Raw genomic sequence first — 20346 nt, 5'->3', positions numbered from 1 at the left:
ATACCACTTTTTAATTGAAACTCTGACAGGGAGCTGTTATTGGCTACATCTACACAGCCGCCATGGCCAATTAGAGAGAGAGCTAGAGGGATGGGGGAGAGTGAGATGGGGAGGGAGAAGGGTTCAAATAGAGAGCGATCAGAGAAAGTGAGAAAGAGTGAGAACGAGGGTGAGGGTGGACAGAGGGAGAACATCACTGACACTTTGGACCACTCTAAACAAGATATACATTGAGTGTGTCCACTGTTGCCCAGATGCAAAGTAGGAGAAATAAATAACTACTCAAATAAAAAATATATATTTTTTTTTACATGCCCCGAATAGAACAGAACCTTACAGTAAAACACCTAAAATAGAACCTTCCAGTAAAATACTTACTTATAAGCCCTTAACCAACAATGCCGTTTTTAGAATAAATAAGTAAAGAATAGATAAGTCCCTTTTTTTAAATGAAAGTAAAAAATAGAGCACCAGTAAAATAAGAACAGCGGGGAGTCGTGCCTGGCCATGCAGTCATGAGTGAACAGGGAGTACAGGAGGGGACTGAGCACACACCCCTGAGGGGGTACCGATACAGAGTCAATGTTCGGGGCCACCGGTTTGTCAAGGTAACTGAGGTAATATGTACATGTAGGTAGAGTTAAACTGACTATGCATAGATAATAAACAGAGAATAGTAGCAGTGTAAAAAAGGGGGGTGGGGGGCAATGCAAATAGTCTGGGTAGCCATTTGATTAGCTGTTCAGGAGTCTTATGACTCTGGGGTAGAAGTTGTTAAGAAGCCTCTTGGTCCTAGACTTGGCACTCTGGTACTGCTTGCCATGCGGTAGCAGAGAGAACAGTCTATGACTGGGGTGGCTTGGGTCTTTGACAATTTTTAGGGCCTTTGTCTGACACTGCCTGGTATAGAGGTCCTGGATGACAGAAAGCTTGGCCCCAGTTATGTACTGGGCCGTACACACTACCCTCTGTAGTGCCTTGCAGTCGGAGGCTGAGCAGTTGCCATACCAGGCAGTGATGCAACCATGCTTTCGATGGTGCAGCTGTAGAACTTTTTGAGGATCTGAGGACCCATGCCAAATCTTTTCCGTCTCCTGAGGGGGAATAGGCTTTGTTGTTCCCTCTTCACGATTGTCTTGGGGTGCTTGGACCATATTAGTTTGTTGGTGATGTGGACACCACGGAACTTGAAGCTCTCATCCTGCTCCACTACAACCCCGTTGATGAGAATGGGGGCGTGCTCGGTCCTCTTTTTCCTGTAGTCCACAATCATCTCCTTTGTCTTGATCACGTTGAGGTAGAGGTTGTTGTCCTCGCACCACACGGCCAGGTCTCTGACCTCCTCCCCATAGGCTTTCTCGTCATTGTCTGTGATCAGGCCTACCACTGTTGTGTCATCAGCAAATTTAATGATGGTGTTGGAGTCGTGCCTGGCCATGCAGTCATAAGTGAATAGGGAGTACAGGAGGGGTCTGAGCACGCACCCCTACAGGGCCCACGTGTTGAGGATCAGCATGGCGGATGTGTTGTTACCAACCCATACCACCTGTGGGCAGCCCATCAGGAAGTGCAGGATCCAGTTGTAGAGGGAGGTGTTTAGTCCCAGGGTCCTTAGCTTAGTGATGAGCTTTGAGGACACTATGGTGTTGGACACTGAGCTGTAGTCAATGAATAGCATTCTCACATAGGTGTTCCTTTTGTCCAGGTGGGAAAGGGCAGTGTGGAGTGTAATAGAGATTACATCATCTGTGGATCTGTTTGGGCAGTATGCAAATTGGAGTGGGTCTAGGGTTTCTGGGATGATGGTGTCGATGTGAGCCATGACCATGGCTACAGACGTGAGTGCTATGGGTCGGTAGTCATTTAGGCAGGTTGCCTTAGTCTTCTTGGGCACAGGAACTATGGTGGTCTGCTTGAAACAGTCAGGGACAGGTTGAAAATGTCAGTGAAGACACTTGCCAGTTGGTCAGCGCATGATCGGAGTACACGTCCTGCTAATCCGTCTGGCCCTGCGGCCTTGTGTATTTTGACCTGTTTAAAGGTCTTACTCACATCGGCTACGGAGAGCGTGATCACACAGTCGTCCGGAACAGATGATGCTCTCATGCATGTTTCAGTGTTACTTGCCTCAAAGCGAATATAGAAGTAATTTAGCTCGTCTGGTAGGCTCGTGTCACTGGGCAGCTCACTGCTGTGCTTCCCTTTGTAGTGTGTAATAGTTAGCAAGCCCTACAACATAAGACGAGCGTCGGAGTCAGTGTAGTACGATTCACTCTTAGTCCTGTATTGACGCTTGGCCTGTTTGATGGTTCATCGGAGGGCATAGCGGGATTTCTTATAAGCTTCCGGGTTAGAGTCCCACTCCTTGAAAGCGTCAGTTCTACCCTTTAGCTCAATGCTGATGTTGCCTGTAATCCAAATCAAATCAAATCACATTTTATTGGTCACATCCAGATGTTATTGCAGGTGTAGCGAAATGCTTGTGATTGTGGCTCCGACAGTGCAGAAATATCTAAAAAGTAATATCTAACAAATTACAAAACATATACCCAATACACACAAATCCATGGCTTGTGGTTGGGGTATGTTGTATTGATGTATTGAGCAGGTGAATAGCAGGTGAATATCAATTTGATCTGTATTAGTACCATACATTGATCTTATTTTGCCAATAAAACTAAAGCACCTGCTAAATCCTGCATGCTAAAACACCTGCTAAATCCTGCATGCTAAAACACCTGCTAAACCTACATGCTAAAACACCTGCTAAATCCTGCATGCTAAAACACCTGCTAATTCCTGCATGCTAAAACACCTGCTAAAACCTACATGCTAAAATACCTGCTAAAACCTGCATGCTAAAACACCTGCTAAATCCTGCATGCTAAAACACCTGCTAAAACCTACATGCTAAAATACCTGCTAAATCCTGCATGCTAAAACACCTGCTAAAACCTGCATGATAAAACACCTGCTAAACCATGCATGCTAAAACACCTGCTAAAACATGCATGATAAAACACCTGCTAAAACCTGCATGCTAAAACACCTGCTAAAACCTGCATGATAAACACCTGCTAAAACCTGCATGCTAAAACACCTGCTAAAACCTGCATGATAAAACACCTGCTAAAACCTGCATGCTAAAACACCTGCTAAAACCTGCATGCTAAAACACCTGCTAAAACCTGCATGATAAACACCTGCTAAAACCTGCATGATAAACACCTGCTAAAACCTGCATGCTAAAACACCTGCTAAAACCTGCATGATAAAACACCTGCTAAAACCTACATGCTAAAATACCTGCTAAATCCTGCATGCTAAAACACCTGCTAAATCCTGCATGCTAAAACACCTGCTAAACCTACATGCTAAAACACCTGCTAAATCCTGCATGCTAAAACACCTGCTAAATCCTGCATGCTAAAACACCTGCTAAAACCTACATGCTAAAATACCTGCTAAATCCTGCATGCTAAAACACCTGCTAAAACCTGCATGATAAAACACCTGCTAAACCATGCATGCTAAAACACCTGCTAAAACATGCATGATAAAACACCTGCTAAAACCTGCATGCTAAAACACCTGCTAAAACCTGCATGATAAACACCTGCTAAAACCTGCATGCTAAAACACCTGCTAAAACCTGCATGATAAACACCTGCTAAAACCTGCATGCTAAAACACCTGCTAAAACCTGCATGCTAAAACACCTGCTAAAACCTGCATGATAAACACCTGCTAAAACCTGCATGATAAACACCTGCTAAAACCTGCATGATAAAACACCTGCTAAAACCTGCATGATAAAACACCTGCTAAAACCTGCATGCTAAAACACCTGCTAAAACCTGCATGCTAAAACACCTGCTAAAACCTGCATGATAAAACACCTGCTAAAACCTGCATGCTAAAACACCTGCTAAAACCTGCATGATAAAACACCTGCGAAAACCTGCAAGCTAAAACACCTGCTAAAACCTGCATGATAAAACACCTGCTAAAACCTGCATGCTAAAACACCTGCTAAAACCTGCATGCTAAAACACCTGCTAAAACCTGCATGATAAAACACCTGCTAAAACCTGCATGCTAAAACACCTGCTAAAACCTGCATGCTAAAACACCTGCTAAAACCTGCATGATAAAACACCTGCTAAAACCTGCATGCTAAAACACCTGCTAAAACCTGCATGCTTATGGGTACAGATTGAATATGCTTTGCTATTTTATATTAACATTATTATAATGTCAACCAAACTAAATTAAAAGTGCAGGCCTACCTGTTCATTATTTCGGCAGGTTTGAACTCGGTCTTTAAAATGAGAGAGACTTTGAAGTATGTTTCATCTAAATTCCACAAGGTTAAAATAATTACAAAACCATGACAGGATTAGATAAATGATTTCAAAATTGCATAACAGACTGGCCTATTACAAAATGTCCCGCTTTGTGTTTGATATTCTCTTTGATGCAGCAGACAGAAGATAAACAATGATGTAAAAGCTACGAAACTCTCGAGTTAAAAACAAACCTGATTATCGACTCTGCATGGGCCCTAGCTGCATCCAACTCTTCAACTGTGTGACATTTATTAGAAGGACGCGGCAAATTCTGTCCCTCTGCAGTTTTTATCTGCTAAACAATAACATTTGAATTTTTAGGGTCCCTTTAAATTGCGTGCCGGAGAGGTCTGCCGTAACTCTGTAATTCAATCTAAGCACTTCATGGGACTGCCTGAAAGAAATATGGTATGTCTGTGGAGAGAGAGAGAATGAGAGAGGGGGGAGGGGTGACAAGCCAGACAACAGCACCTCAAACAAAACAACATTAGCACTGCATCTCATAAGATCATTTGTTTAACATTTGCATGTTAATAAGGATGCTTACTGCCGTGTAAGCCTTTTGCTTTATCATTCTGTGATAGTAACTGCTGTTTTAGATGTATATATAAGATGATGATATTTAGGCTTCACTGAACCCTCCCTGTGTGAAATTTAAGTAATGTTACAGAACACTTCAAAGGTGAGGTTGTTTCATGTTTTTAGTCTTTACAGAATATCTGTTTCACACATTTACACTTCCTACAATGTAATGGGTTGGATATCTTTAACCAGCTGTGAGCGTTGTCAATAGCCAGAGATCAGATACTATGAACATTCACCACTAATAACTATAATGAAATCCATCTAACATATGAAACCAACATATTCAGCAAATAATCCCACATACAGTGCCTTGCAAAAGTATTCGGCCCCCTTGAACTTTGCAACCTTTTGCCACATTTCAGGCTTCAAACATAAAGATATAAAATTGTATTTTTTTGTGAAGAATCAACAACATGTGGGGCACAATCATGAAGTGGAACTACATTTATTGAATATTTCAAACTTTTTTAACAAATCAAAAACTGAAAAATTGGGCGTGCAAAATTATTCAGCCCCTTTACTTTCAGTGCAGCAAACTCTCTCCAGAAGTTCAGTGAGGATCTCTGAATGATCCAATGTTGACCTAAATGACTAATGATGATAAATACAATCCACCTGTGTGTAATCAAGCCTCCCTATAAATGCACCCGCACTGTGATAGTCTCAGAGGTCCGTTAAAAGCACAGAGAGCATCATGAAGAACAAGGAACACACCAGGCAGGTCCGAGATACTGTTGTGAAGAAGTTAAAGCCGGATTTGGATACAAAAATATTTCCCAAGCTTTAAACATCCCAAGGAGCACTGTGCAAGCGATAATATTGAAATGGAAGGAGTATCAGACCACTGCAAATCTACCAAGACCTGGCTGTCCCTCTAAACTTTCAGCTCATACAAGGAGAAGACTGATCAGATATGCAGCCAAGAGGCCCATGATCACTCTGGATGAACTGCAGAGATCTACAGCTGAGGTGGGAGACTCTGTCCATAGGACAACAATCAGTCGTATATTGCACAAATCTGGCCTTTGTGGAAGAGTGGCAAGAAGAAAGCCATTTCTTAAAGATATCCATAAAAAGTGTTGTTTAAAGTTTGCCACAAGCCACCTGGGAGACACACCAAACATGTGGAAGAAGGTGCTTTGGTCAGATGAAACCAAAATTGAACTTTTTGGCAACAATGCAAAACGTTATGTTTGGCGTAAAAACAACACAGCTCATCACCATCCCCATTGTCAAACATGGTGGTGGCAGCATCATGGTTTGGGCCTGCTTTTCTTCAGCAGGGACAGGGAAGATGGTTCAAATTGATGGGAAGATGGATGGAGCCAAATACAGGACCATTCTGGAAGAAAACCTGATGGAGTCTGCAAAAGACCTGAGACTGGGACGGAGATTTGTCTTCCAACAAGACAATGATCCAAAACATAAAGCAAAATCTACAATGGAATGGTTCAAAAATAAACATATCCAGGTGTTAGAATGTCCAAGTCAAAGTCCAGACCTGAATCCAATCGAGAATCTGTGGAAAGAACTGAAAACTGCTGTTCACAAATGCTCTCCATCCAACCTCACTGAGCTCGAGCTGTTTTGCAAGGAGGAATGGGAAAAAATGTCAGTCTCTCGATGTCCAAAACTGATAGAGACATACCCCAAGCGACTTACAGCTGTAATCGCAGCAAAAGGTGACGCTACAAAGTATTAACTTAAGGGGGCTGAATAATTTTGCACGCCCAATTTTTCAGTTTTTGATTTGTTAAAAAAGTTTGAAATATCCAATAAATGTCGTTCCACTTCATGATTGTGTCCCACTTGTTGTTGATTCTTCACAAAAAAATACAGTTTTATATCTTTATGTTTGAAGCCTGAAATGTGGCAAAAGGTCGCAAAGTTCAAGGGGGCCGAATACTTTCGCAAGGCACTGTATCTATCACTCCCAGTTTCCTTTTCATAGGTACTCTTACTAATGACTTCACCTCAGAGAGGAAGGGCGAAAGGGAGATATGGAGAGAGGGAGAGCGGAAGAAAGAGAGGGAGGGGGCAAATTTAGTCCAGAGGGATAAAATCTCATCAGCTTGTCCATATTCAACACAAACTATTAACACACTCCCTGCTTTTAAACCACACTCCCTCGCCCCCTCACAATACCTGCTACAGAGGGCTGGATCCCTCCAGTCTACTCAACACCACACAGGATGGAGAGAGAAAGAAAGAGCGAGAGAGAGAGAAAGAGCGAGAGAGTGAAAGAAAGAGAGAGAGAGAGATACAGAGAGAGAGATAGAGAGAGAGATACACAGAGAGATACAGAGAGAGAGATACAGAGAGAGAGAGATACAGAGAGAGATACAGAGAGAGAGATACAGAGAGAGAAATACAGAGAGAGAGCTACAGAGAGAGATACAGAGAGAGAGATACAGAGAGAGAGATACAGAGAGATACACAGAGAGAGAAAGAGCGAGAGAGTGAAAGAGAGAGAGAGAGAGATACAGAGAGAGATACAGAGAGAGAGCGATACACAGAGAGATACAGAGAGAGAGAGATACAGAGAGAGAAATACAGAGAGAGAGAGCTACAGAGAGAGAGATACAGAGAGCGAGAGAGCACCAGAAAAACCAGGTGCCTAGGACGGCAAGTTCAAAGCGTCATGACCAACATCAGCTCATTCACAGGCCTATTGAACTGGAGAAAACTGGTTGGGTTGTATAGAACGCTAGATTATACCACCTTTACAAAACTAAAATCAAATCAAGGAAGGAGAGAGAGAGAGAGAGAGGGAGAGAGAGAGGGGGAGTGAGAGAGAATCAGAACACATTTTGGTTTCTGTTCAAATCTCCTCAGGGTTGTGGATCAACAGCCATTTCCTGATCTTATTCAGTCCTCTGTTACTCAGTTTGTCTGCTGGTTATTTTGTTGTGCTGCTTCTATAATCTTCCTTTATCTTTGTCTCTGGTGTCGCTGGTTAAATCCCAGGGCTCTTCAAATGGCCTTGACGGATGACAGCAGTGGTTTTCCATAAGCAGCCTTGACGCGAGGGCACGTGTGTGTGTGTGTTGGGCCTCAGGTGTGTGGAAGTGTGAGCTTTTTGTCAAGGTTTCTCACAGCTGTGATCAAGTACTTAGTCTGGGAGAACGAGAGAGAGAGAGAGAGAGAGAGAGAGAGAGAGAGAGAGAGAGGGTAGGAAAAATATAAATATTTAATTAATTGAAATATCCCCCAAATACTCCTTCAACTCAAAGAATATGTTCACCATATAACATACGATAAATAAACTAAACAGGCCACCAGCTCCAAAACTCAGAAAAGGATATGAGTATAAAATAAGAACTTAGACAGCCATGCCATTGGAGATCACTTGGTAACCCATTGTAGACACACAGTAGACCCACAGTAGCACTTTATCAGCAATTTACTCATTCTCATTCCTCATTCTACCTAACCTGTCTCCACCAGAGATGGAGGAAAGAGAAAATGTTCCCTGCTCTGAAAAGAAGTCTGCCATCATCCACTTTCATCAAGTCCAACGTCGAAGCCGGGACAAAATCACTTTGATTTAAAGTCAGAGAGGAGAGCTCTCTGGGGGGGGGGGGGGGGAGGGGGGGGATGAATGAGAATTAAAAGACTCAGGTCCTTTTTTTCCCTTTTCCCTTTCCTGTACTCATTATAGGTTTTCTGAAGCGGAGATACTTTGGCCTGTATGATTAAAATCTTGAAGACATAGTGCATTTTATAAAACCAATGATAGGCTCCGACAGACCGTTGTAGAAGTGCGTCCAACCTTGCCGTTCGCAGAGAAAAATCTATCAAACACTTGAGTTTATGGAGATTGAAGTTGTCTGTCTAATGCCCTGAGCTTTGCAGAGCTCTTCACTGACCTTGGTCTTGTTTTACCTGGGATTAGTCTCTTTCAACAGCCTCTGTGTCTAGGATTCTGGATATGGCATGGAAGGCTACCTTGAGGTCAATGCCCTTGACCTGTGAACTTTGGTCTGGCATTGAGAGTAGCAGAGCAATGAGACAGAACTACAACAAGCCTCGAACTCTCAGTCTCTAGGGGAGATTTAAACAATGGCAACAGGCCATGTGCAGATGGAAAACACACACACACACACACACACACTAACACACACACACACACACACACACACACACACACACACACACACACACACACACACACACACACACACACCCTGCTGTGACATTTGAAGAACAGAGGCCTGAGGGAAGGATAGGGAGGTTTGAGGGGTTGGGGGGCTGGTGGGGGGTTAACAACACCTCAGAGTTTCATGTGCTCTTGCAACACAAGCTCAGTCAGGCCCTAAAAGGGACAATGGTGCAGTTTTAAAGCACTTTTTTGTAAGTCTACACATTTTGCCATGGGATAGAGAGAACATTTAGCAATTTTATGACATATTTCATGCAATTCTACTCATTTTGCCATGGAGCGTAGAGAAAGTTGTGCAATTTTAAAGCTAATTTCCTGAAATTCATTTTTGCCATTACTTATAATGCCATGTTAAAATTATATCTGAGTGAGAGTGGGTAACAAAAGCAATGGGGCCCCCCTGGATGTCAGGGCCCCTGGACACGTGCCCTTTATGCCCGGTCGGTAATTCGGCCATGATTACCCCTAGCGGCTGTGGGCCCTAAGCAACCGCTTCTGGCGCTTATACCTGGAGCCGGCCCTGCAGTCAGGCAATGCTAACATCCTGTTGTCTTTCACTCTCTATCGCTCATTCTCCCCTTGATCCAAGATGGCGTAGCAGTAGGACGTTTGTGTATACCGTGTCTTATCCCGTGTAAATAGCCAGTATTTTTCGTATATAACTTAATCTCACTTTCTATCTATGAACTAAATATATTTTCCTGCAACCCGCCTCACCCAATGTGGTACGGATCTGCTATTTTTATTCCTTATAACTGGAACTTCCATCAGGAGCTAGCCAGCTAACTAGCTACTAGTCTTTGTTAGCCATGGCTAGCGGTCTTCACCTTTTTCTCGGTCACCAGCCAGCCTTAGCTCGGACAACACCTGCCAGTCTGCACAGCCCGATATTAACCCAGAGCATATTAGACTGCTTCTCTCTACCACATCACCGGATTCCTGCCACTCTAGATCATTACACCGGGTCATTAGCTAACGCCTCTGTTCCGAAGCGAGCACCAGCTAGCCTTGAGCTAGCCTCAAGCTAGGCCCATATACCAGCTAATTCTAGGGCTACAATACCTCCTTTGCCAATTGGCCTGGACCCTTTATTGTCAACACGGAGACCCGCCGATCCATCACAACTGGACTGCCGACGTGATCGCCCGATGTGGTCTCAACAGGCTATTCTGTTACGATGTCGCCGAAGAACCATCTACTAGCCCAGGCCTGCTAACTTTTCTGAACGCTGTGTCCCCTGCTCGCCTATTGTAGTAGTGACTACCGAACGGGACCCTGACTCACCTATTGCTGCTCTTTTGACCCTATGATCACTCGGCTACACAGCTGATGCCCCCTGGACTGTTTCAATAACACGGTACCAAACTCAGGTCCCGTTTGTACCTAACTGACCCGCTCTGCCCATTCATCACCATTTACCCGTTGTTGTCTTAGCTCTCCTGATCAACACCTATGATTGGTTTATGCCTCTCTCCAATGTAAATATGCCTTGTCTACTGCTGTCTTGGCTAGTTCTTATTGTTTTATTTCACTGTAGAGCCCTCAGTCCCATTCAACATGTCGTAGATAGCTCTTTTGTCCCACCCCACACAAAAGCGGAGACCTCATCTGGCTTAACTTGTGCCTCCAGAGACGAAACCTCTCTCATCGTCACTCAACGCCTAGGTTTACATCCACTGTACTCACATCCTACCATACCATTGTCTGTACATTATGCCCTGAATCTATTCTACCACGCCCAGAAATCTGCTCCTTTTATTCTCTGTCCCCAACGCACGGGACAACCAGTTCTCATAGCCTTTAGCCGTACCTTTATCCTACTCCTCCTGTTCATCTGGTGATGTAGAGGTTAACCCAGGCCCTGCAGCCCCCAGTTCCACTCCTATTCCCCAGGCGCTATCATTTGTTGACTTCTGTAACCGTAAAAGCCTTGGTTTCATGCATGTTAACATCAGGAGCCTTCTCCATACATTTATTTTATTCACTGCTTTAGCACACTCCGCCAACCCTGATGTCCTAGCCGTGTCTGAATCCTGGCTCAGGAAGGCAACCAACAATTTAGAAATGTCCATCCCAAACTACAACATTTTCCGCCAAGATATAACTGCCAAAGAGGTTGGAGTTGCAATCTACTGCAGAGGTAGTCTGCAGAGTTCTGTCATGTTATCCAGGTCTGTGCCCAAACAGTTCGAGCTTCTACTTTTAAAAATCCACCTTTCCAGAAATAAGTCTCTCACTGTTGCCGCTTGTTATAGACCCCCCTCAGCCCCCATCTGTGCCCTGGAAACCATATGTGAATTAATTGCCCCCCATTTATCTTCAGAGTTTTTACTGTTAGGTGACCTAAACTGGGATATGCTTAACACCCCAGCCACCCTACAATCTAAGCTAGATGCCCTCAATCTCACACAAATTATCAAGGAACCTACCAGGTACAACCCTAAATCCGTAAACAAGGGCACTCTCATAGATATCATCCTGACCAACCTGCCCTCTAAATACACCTCTGATGTCTTCAACCAGGATCTCAGCCTCATTGCCTGTGTCCGTAATGGGTCCACGGTCAAACAAGCACCCCACATCACTGTCAAACACTCCCTAAAACACTTCAGCGAGCAGGCCTTTCTAATCAACCTGGCCCGGGTATCCTGGAAGGATATTGACCTCATTCCGTCAGTAGAGGATGCCTGGTTATTCTTTAAAAGTGCTTTCCTCACCATCTTAAATAAGCATTCTCCATTCAAAAAATGTAGAACTAATAACAGCCCTTGGTTCACTCCAGACTTGACTGCCATTGACCAGCACAAAAACATCCTGTGGCGTACTGCAATAGCATCAAATAGCCCCTGCGATATGCAACTTTTCAGGGAAGTTAGGAACCAAATACACAGGCAGTTAGGAAAGCAAAGGCAAACCTTTTCAAACAGAAATTTGCATCCTGTAGCACAAACTCCAAAAAGTTCTGGGACACTGTAAAGTCCATGGAGAATAAGAGCACCTCCTCCCAGCTACACACTGCACTGAGGCTAGGAAACACTGTCACTACCGATAATCTATGATAATCGAGAATTTGAATTAGCATTTTTCTACGGCTGGCCATGCTTTCCACCTGGCTACCTCTACCCCGGTCAACAGCACTGTGCCCCCCACAGCAACTTGCCCAAGCCTCCCCCATTTCTCCTTCACTCAAATCCAGATAGTTGATGTTCTGAAAGAGCTGCAAAATCTGGACCCCTACAAATCTGCTGGACTAGACAATCTGGACCCCCTCTTTCTAAAATTATCTGCCGCAATTGTTGCAACCCCTATTACTAGCCTGTTCAACCTCTCTTTCGTGTCATCTGATATCCCTAAAGATTGGAAAGCTGCCGCGGTTATCCCCCTCTTCAAAGAGGGAAACACTCTAGACCCAAACTGTTACAGTATATCTATCCTACCCTGCTTTTCTAAAGTCTTCCAAATCCAAGTAAACAAACAGATCACCAACCATTTCGAATCCCACCCAATCCCATCTCCGGTATGCAATCTGGTTTCCAAACTGGTCATGGGTGCACCTCAGCCATGCTCAAGGTCCTAAACAATATCATAACCACCATCGATAAAAGACAATACTGTGCAGCTGTCTTCATCGACCTGGCCAAGGCTTTCGACTCTGTCAATCACAGCATTCTTATCGGCAGATTCAACAGCCTTGGTTTCTCAAATGACTGCCTCGCTTGGTTTACCAACTACTTCTCAGATAGAGTTCAGTGTGTCAAATCGAAGGGCCTGTTGTCCGGACCTCTGGAAACAGGCCCTTCGGACAGTAGATCTCCAGGAAGAGGGTTGGACTGTAAACACACAGGACGGTAGATCTCCAGGAAGAGGGTTGGGCTGTAAACCCACAGGACGGTAGATCTCCAGGAAGAGGGTTGGGCAGCCCTGCTCTAGACCTGGTCAGATATGGTGTGTATGTATTCTACTTCCCCTGAATCAAAGCAGTCACAAAGTGAGATCACTATCTCAGACTAATATATTATAGCGACTGTACTAGCTAATACTTTTCTGCTGTTGTGTGCAGAACTGGAGCACGTCAGATTAAAACAGCAAGTCTGTTTTTGATAAGGATATTTGTATATGTGGTTACAATGTTTATCGCACTGATCGGGATAAGAATGGTGGGGGTGTGGCTATATATGTAAAATCTAAATTCCATGTAAGTGTGGCAAAGTCTGAAACTATTTGTAAACAGTTGGAATTTCTTGCTTTGAATATTGAGGTTTCAAAGGGCCTCTCTATAACTGTGATTGGCTGTTATAGACCCCCCTCTGCTCTCGGTGATGCATTTTCTTCTTTGACGCACCTTATGTCTAAACTTCTTTACAGTGAAATGATCTTGATTGGTGATCTCAACTGGTGTTGGTTAAAGCCGGTGTCTGATGATTTAAAAATGTTTTGTAATTCGATGAATCTTACCCAGTTGATTAACTCACCCACTCGCCCAATTCTTAAATGCCCAGATAAATCTACCCTGATTGATTTGATATTGACAAATGTTCCACATAAATATTCTGCGGTTGGTGTTTTTTGTAATGATTTAAGTGACCATTGTGCTGTTATTGCTGTTAGAAATACTAAGGTTCCAAAGACAAACCCACGTTTTATTCGTAAGAGAAATGTTAAGCGTTTTAATGAGCAGGCTTTCTTTCATGATTTGCTTTATTTTGACTGGAGCAAGATTGAGCATATCCCTGATGTGGAAACTGCCAGGAAATTCTTTCTTGATGGTTTTCCCCAAATTGTAAACAAACATGCCCATTTCGCAGGTTCAGGGTTAAAGGGCGGGATAATCCATGGTTTTCTTCTGAGCTGTCTTGTATTATTCGCGACCGTAATCTAGCCTGGGCTAAAGCAAGGAAATCATGTTCTGATGCTGATTGGCTTATTTTTAGGCAGTTACGAAACAAGTGTTATTTTCTTCTCAGGAAGGCCAAGTCTGAATATTTTATGTCTGTTACCACTGATAACCTGAATGACCCTAAAAAGTTTTGGAAGGCTATTAAGTCTATGTCTGGTAACAGTAATGTTAATGAATTACCGTCATGTGTTTTGAAGGACTCTGTTGCTCTATATGACAAAACTGAAATGCTGAATTGTTTCAATGAGCACTTTGTATCATCTGGTAGGCTGTTTGATTCAGTGTCCTCTGTCTCTGTACAGCCCTGTGTGGATGAACCAGTGAAAGCTGGTCAAACTTTTAGCTTTTTTGCCATTCTCAGTGCAGGTGATACACAAAGCCCTGAAATCCTTAAATCAGAGAAAGCCTGCAGGTCCTGATCTTTTGGATCCCTGCTTTTTAAATCTGGCAGCTGATTTCATAGCTGAACCACTTACATATCTGTTCAATCTAACCCTGGAATGTAATGAAATTCCAAAGATCTGCAAATCAGCATTTGTCCTACCACTTTTAAAAGGGGGAGATCCAACTCTTTTAAATAATTATAGGCCAATCTCAAAGCTGTCACCCCTGGTGAAAATACTTGAAACCCTTGTAAGTGAACAGCTAAAATAGTTTTTATTTACTAACTCTATTTTATCAATGTACCAATCGGGCTTCAGGAAGAAGAATAGCACAATTACAGCAGCCATGAAGGTTTTAAATTATATTACTGAAGCCCTTGACAAAAAACAGCACTGTGTCTCACTTTTTATTGATCTCTCTGGCTTTTGATACAGTAGATCATGCTATACTAAGGCAGAGATTGTCGAGTGAAGGTCTTTCGGAGCATGCAGTTGCATGGTTTGCTAACTATCTGTCTGATAGAACTCAGTGCACTCAATTTGACGGGCTTATGTCTGTTAAATTGTCTGTCTTGAATGGTGTGCCCCAAGGCTCTGTACTTGCTCCTCTCTTATTCACTATTTATATAAATTATTTAGACAAAAATGTCCAAAATGCACAACTTCATTTTAATGCTGATGATACTGTTATTTACTGTTGTGGCTCGTCTCTTACAAAAGCTTTCCAGAACATGCAAACTGCTTTTTATACTGTTCAACATACCTTGTGTCAATTGAAGCTTATCCTCAATACTGACAAAACTAAACTAATGGTGTTTTCTAATGCAAGAAATAGACCTCTGAACCTTTCACCTATTACTACCTGTCAGGGCAAGGAGATTGAGGTTGTAAACTCATAAATATCTTGGAATTTTAATTGATGACGGCCTCTCTTTTAAATTGCATATTCAACAACTTACAAAACAATTGAAGCTGAAATTGGGATTTTATTTTAGGAATAAGGCCTGTTTTTCTTTTGAAGCCAGGAGGCTAGTGTCAGCTACATTTATGCTTTTACTAGACTATGGGGATATTTTCTATATGAATGCTTCCGCTCAGTGTTTGAGATCAATTGACACTCTTTACCATGGCACTGAGATTTATTTAAAACTGCAAAACCCTTACGCACCACTGCACTTTGTATACCAGGGTTGGCTGGCCTTCTCTGGTCACTCGTAGGCTCAGTTTATTTCCAAAGCCATTTTGGGTTTACTACCTTTTTATTTGTGCATATTGTTCATAAATGTGGTGGGTACTCTCTTCGTTCGCTGGACTTTATCCTGCTAACTGTTCCAAATGTCCGAACTGAATTTGGTAAAAGGGCTTTTATGTACTCTGCGCCATCGTCTTGGAACACCTTACAAAATATTTTTTAAACTGGAAGAACTTGTCCCGATTGGTGTTTTTAAATCACTGATGAAGGATTTTGAGGCTGATTCCCTGACCTGTCAATGTTTTTAATTTGCTGTTTTATACTCTTGTGAATTCAATGGTTTTTACTAGATTATTTGTAGTTTTTCATGTTGTCTTTCTGTATTTTTTTTGTAATGACTTGGTGCTGCCTATCTTGGCCAGGGCGCTCTTGAAAAATAAATGTTAATCTCAATGAGCCCTTCCTGGTTAAATAAAGGTTAAAAAAATTCAGGGAAATGCTTCCTGTCAATACTAGTTTCTCTCTGAACCCTGCACATGTGGAAAAGTCCATGGCCCACTGTGTGATATTTTGTGGATCTTCATTGGCTTGTTCATTCCCTTCACATTCCATGATACAATATCAATTGTATCTGTGGATCTATCATGTAAAATTTAAGTTTTGATTGGTTGTATGCTTTTAGTCTCAACAAACTGCATGTTTTTTAGGTGTTGTCATTATTGTTGATAACATAGCATACATTCAAAATTATGTACAGATTTATATTGTAGGTTACACACCTCAACACCAGGCACTGTACATTGCAGCATGTTGTGTGTTAAAGTACTGTACCATCTCACTGGTTATTCCTCTGTTGACATATGTACACTTTATTCTCTAGTGGTTTGATCTCTCGACCCAGAGTTCTAAATTACCTCGTGTTCATCTGATCCAATGGCAGCCCAGCTCTCTCCTGATTGGTCTCCGGAAAGTCAGAAATGTATTCTGTTAGTGGCTGTTAGTTCAGAAGGCAGAAAAACTCCACAATGACATTATTGTTTTCTCAGAAAAAGGACATGATACAACAGGCTACAATTATACTGTGGTGAGATAAGAACTACTATGACATCATGTACTCAGGGCAAACACATAAGAACATTTATTGCTGTGCCGTTAGGCTTACCTTTGATGCCATAGTCATTGACTTAGAGATTTATCTGGTCATTTATGAGAACATCTTTGAAGCTAAAACAGCCCTTCAAGGTCATGTTATGGTTCCTGTCAACCCACACGCTCATGTTTTACACCTGGAGGTTGAGGTCGCCCCTAACCACAGATCTAGAATCAGATTACCCAACCCTTTATTCTAACCTTAAAGATTAAGGGGATGAACTAATATCTGACCTTGTATCAGTGGTTAGGGGCAGCTTCTACCTATTCCCACCACCATTAACCAAGACGGTCCAGGTGTGGACTATAATAATAAAGTGGCATCTCCTGAAGTTACAGTAACAGACAACCCATAGCAATAATCACTCACTGATATCCCACATGTTCCAAACATGTTAAAGACAATCACCAGTGATTCAATTAAATTTCAATGAAGTTCATTAAACAGGTCAAACCGAACTTTGCTCATCACCTCAATGAGAACCCTCCCCCCCAAAAAACCCACCAGGGATACAAAAGTGTATTCTAGGTCAGGCTAAGATGGCCACTTCATCTCAGATGTACTGAGTGGCATACCAAAAGGTTGGGAAAAGATGCAATGTTTATTCATCGTTACAGTGACAGCTTGATATCAAAACTAGGGTTTGCTACTACAGATGTGTGTTAGAGAGAGAGATAGCGGGGGTGAGTGAATTGCGTATCTTTTAAACAAGGAGAAGCATCCTATTGCAATCCCATAACCATGCTAAGGAACATTGATGTGTCAATAATTAGATGTGTCATCATGTATTGGTATGACACTCAAATTAAAGCTTTCAAAAAGATCAGCAATGTTTTTTCATCTTGGTGTTAGCATAGGAGGCTAAGCTAAGCGACAACGTTCCCTGTTCGTCCCGGGAATGTCTGTGATTAGGAAATGTTCTCCTGTGCTGCGAAATTATGGCCCTTCCCTCCTTTGGTCTTCATTTGGGATTCCAAAATTCCAGGAGGAACCGAAATTCCCAAAGTTACGTGTCCCCAAGGGAACTTTTTCTTCAGCGCACAGAGCTTATTTACATTTTTTTGCTTGGTTGTTCTCTCCACACACTTTTAATAATAAAAATTATATATTTTTAACCCCACATTATAAAACTGAAAGCCACTTGCAGACAAATGGTTTTCGACAATAAGTTATACGAGAAATCGTACAGGTAAGGTATAGGTTAAGGACAAAGTCATGACAACACTGTCACGCTCCTATTCTGTATTCTAAAAAAATATTGGAATAGAAACCACTTTATAATTATCATCTCAACATTGACATCTTGATACACTTCGGTATATATATTAAAACTCTTGGGTAAAATGCAATAATTCCATCATGCAGGCAAACTGCCTCCATCTTCTAGGAGGTTCTATTGGTCTGGAATTCATATCTCTGATATATTCTTCCTTTCTTACTTTGGCAAAGTGACAAAGAGAAAGAAGTGACAGGTTTGAATTTCACACACCTTCCATTGTGAAGCAACTGTATGCAGGTGTGAAGTTTTCATCTCCCAGAGTGAATGGTGCTCGTCTCGTCTCCTCAGGTTGTTTGTCTCAAGAGGGTCAGTGTCTTTGACAGAGATGCTTTGCTACTGTGAGTGGATATAGCAGGCTGTCCTGTCTCTCTCATTCACTCCCTGTCCTTCTCTCTGAGTGAGTGACGTTGGGATAAAAGAGCCTATTTCACAAACTGTTGCATGCAGGAGTGGGATCTTAGTATGGTCTCTATCTCTCTGTCTCTCTTTTTCCTGTTGTACTATCACACACACACACACACACACACACACACACACACACACACACACACACACACACACACACACACACACACACACACACACACACACACACACACACACACACACACACACACACACACACACACCTTCGTGAAAAGTACCGATGGAGGGAAGGGGTTAGGTGATGGTGATGATAAGTTAACGCATGCTTTTGCTACCTAAGTCTCAGCTCTTCCACTATAACAACTCCTTCTCAGGTGACCTCTACACTACCTCTGTTCAACCTAGACCTCCTCACCCCTCTTCCACTCCACACACAAGGACCTGTAGCCTCTGTCTACCACAACAGATCTGGCTTCAGCCCTCCTACACCGTGACGTACATTCAGGCTCATTCTACACTGCAACGTACATACAGCCTCCTCCTACACTGTGATTTACAGCCACACTGAAAAATAAATCAAATCTGTTGGCTTGATCAGCTCAGTTTTGTTAGATATTCTATTTTTGCATTTTAAACTTCTGTGAAGCCGAAGAAAAAATGAAAACAAACAGGAAAACAGGAACGACGTTCAGACAAAATGTTCTCGTTAGATCTCTGTCTCAGCTTGTCTCTGGCTACATCTTCTATGTATATCTCCCTGATATGATGATGCAGCCCTCCTGGTCTGTCTCCACCTCTGGGGGTCCTTCTCCTCCACAGGGGTATGATGGGGGGTCCATCCCAGCCCCCCACACCCCCACCACAGGTGTCACACCTGTAATTCCCTTTAACCTTCCACCGTTTGATCTCTGACCCTCCACACCTGAACCACTGCCACAGGGTAGCACAAAATGGGACAGGGGGGGTCATAAACAAATATTTATAGAGCGAGAGGGAGGGGTTTGGTTATAGGAATTCACGGGATTACATCACACGTTGTCAAAAACGTCAAACTTCTCTCTGCCTGAGGGGGACGGAGAGGAACAGTAAGGGGTTGATGAATCCTAATAGGAGCTGTAGTAGACAACAAGGGATTCAGGCTTCATCTGTTTTTACTACAGGACCCTACTGTTGTTTGGCTTGAGCTTTTCCCCTTGAGGTCCGGAGCCTCTCCCAACTGTCCCTCCTCTCCTCTGCCTCCCCCACTCTCTCCCCAAGGGTTGGCCAGGAAGCCCTGGCTGTCCAACTCCAACCCTAGGATCTGTTTCCCCTCCCCCCTCCTCGCCCTCTGATTCAAGCTCCCAGTGCTGTTGCATTTCTTCACCCCCGGGGGTGCCAGGGAGGCAGGCGAGAGCAACGATGTGAGCGACAGACTGCTTAGCGTCTCCGACAAGTGTTCGCTGTTGCCCGCCTGGCTGGGGCCACACCCCCCGATAGACAAACTGATCCCGATGCCCAGGTCCTCCAGGTCACATGGAACGAGGTCCATGGAGTCTTCCCGGGTGTAGCCGGGGCTGATGCTACCCCTGCCGCTGCTCTGGCTCCGCTGGTGGCCCCGAGTGGCCTGGAGGGTGAGGGCAGGGCCTGACGAGGGGCTGGGCCGCGGTCTCAGAGTCTGGCCTGCTGGGCAGCTGGTGGGGTCCTCAGGGAGCGGGGGGCAGAGCAGGGGTAGAGGAGGGAGGGGGGTCACCAGGTCTTGAGGGTGCGAAACACTGAAGCTGAGTCCTTCCTCTAGGGTGGTCTGGAGGCTGCCATCGGAGCTCCCCTTGGCCAGAGACGAGTCACTATGGGACGGGTACTGAGGGCAGAGCGAGAGGGGCAGGGTGGAGATGTGGAGTGAGATATTGTAATAAATAACAACATTAGAGTCAATGTTTGACTGACTACACTGTAGGCTGTGCAATGTGTACTGTACAGTCTGTTGGTTGCTCTGGTGGCAGTGTA

General features: G+C 43.5%; 2 protein-coding genes across 4 annotated transcripts in view; one reads left to right on the top strand and one right to left on the bottom strand.

Annotated features, from left to right (window-relative positions):
* Positions 1-20346, top strand: part of LOC110511897 (luc7-like protein 3) — a 383846-nt gene that overhangs the window by 41140 nt on the left and 322360 nt on the right. The window lies entirely within an intron of this gene.
* LOC110538728 (voltage-dependent T-type calcium channel subunit alpha-1I) overlaps positions 16681-20346 on the bottom strand; it is a 154595-nt gene continuing 150929 nt past the window's right edge. For 2 of the 3 annotated variants that reach the window (XM_090193953.1, XM_090193954.1), the window contains one exon: positions 16681-20200. In XM_090193953.1, coding sequence (XP_090050079.1) covers positions 19505-20200 — 696 coding nt within the window. In that variant the 3' untranslated portion in view covers positions 16681-19504. The remainder of the gene's footprint in view (positions 20201-20346) is intronic. The other variant, XM_090193955.1, reaches the window with a different exon arrangement.

Source organism: Oncorhynchus mykiss, chromosome 12 (assembly GCF_057628025.1).
Source record: "Oncorhynchus mykiss isolate SJ-2025 chromosome 12, ASM5762802v1, whole genome shotgun sequence".
NCBI classification, from domain to species: Eukaryota; Metazoa; Chordata; class Actinopteri; order Salmoniformes; family Salmonidae; genus Oncorhynchus; species Oncorhynchus mykiss.
The sequence above is the reverse complement of the archived record's forward strand: the minus strand, read 5'-3'. Positions and strand labels throughout refer to the sequence as shown.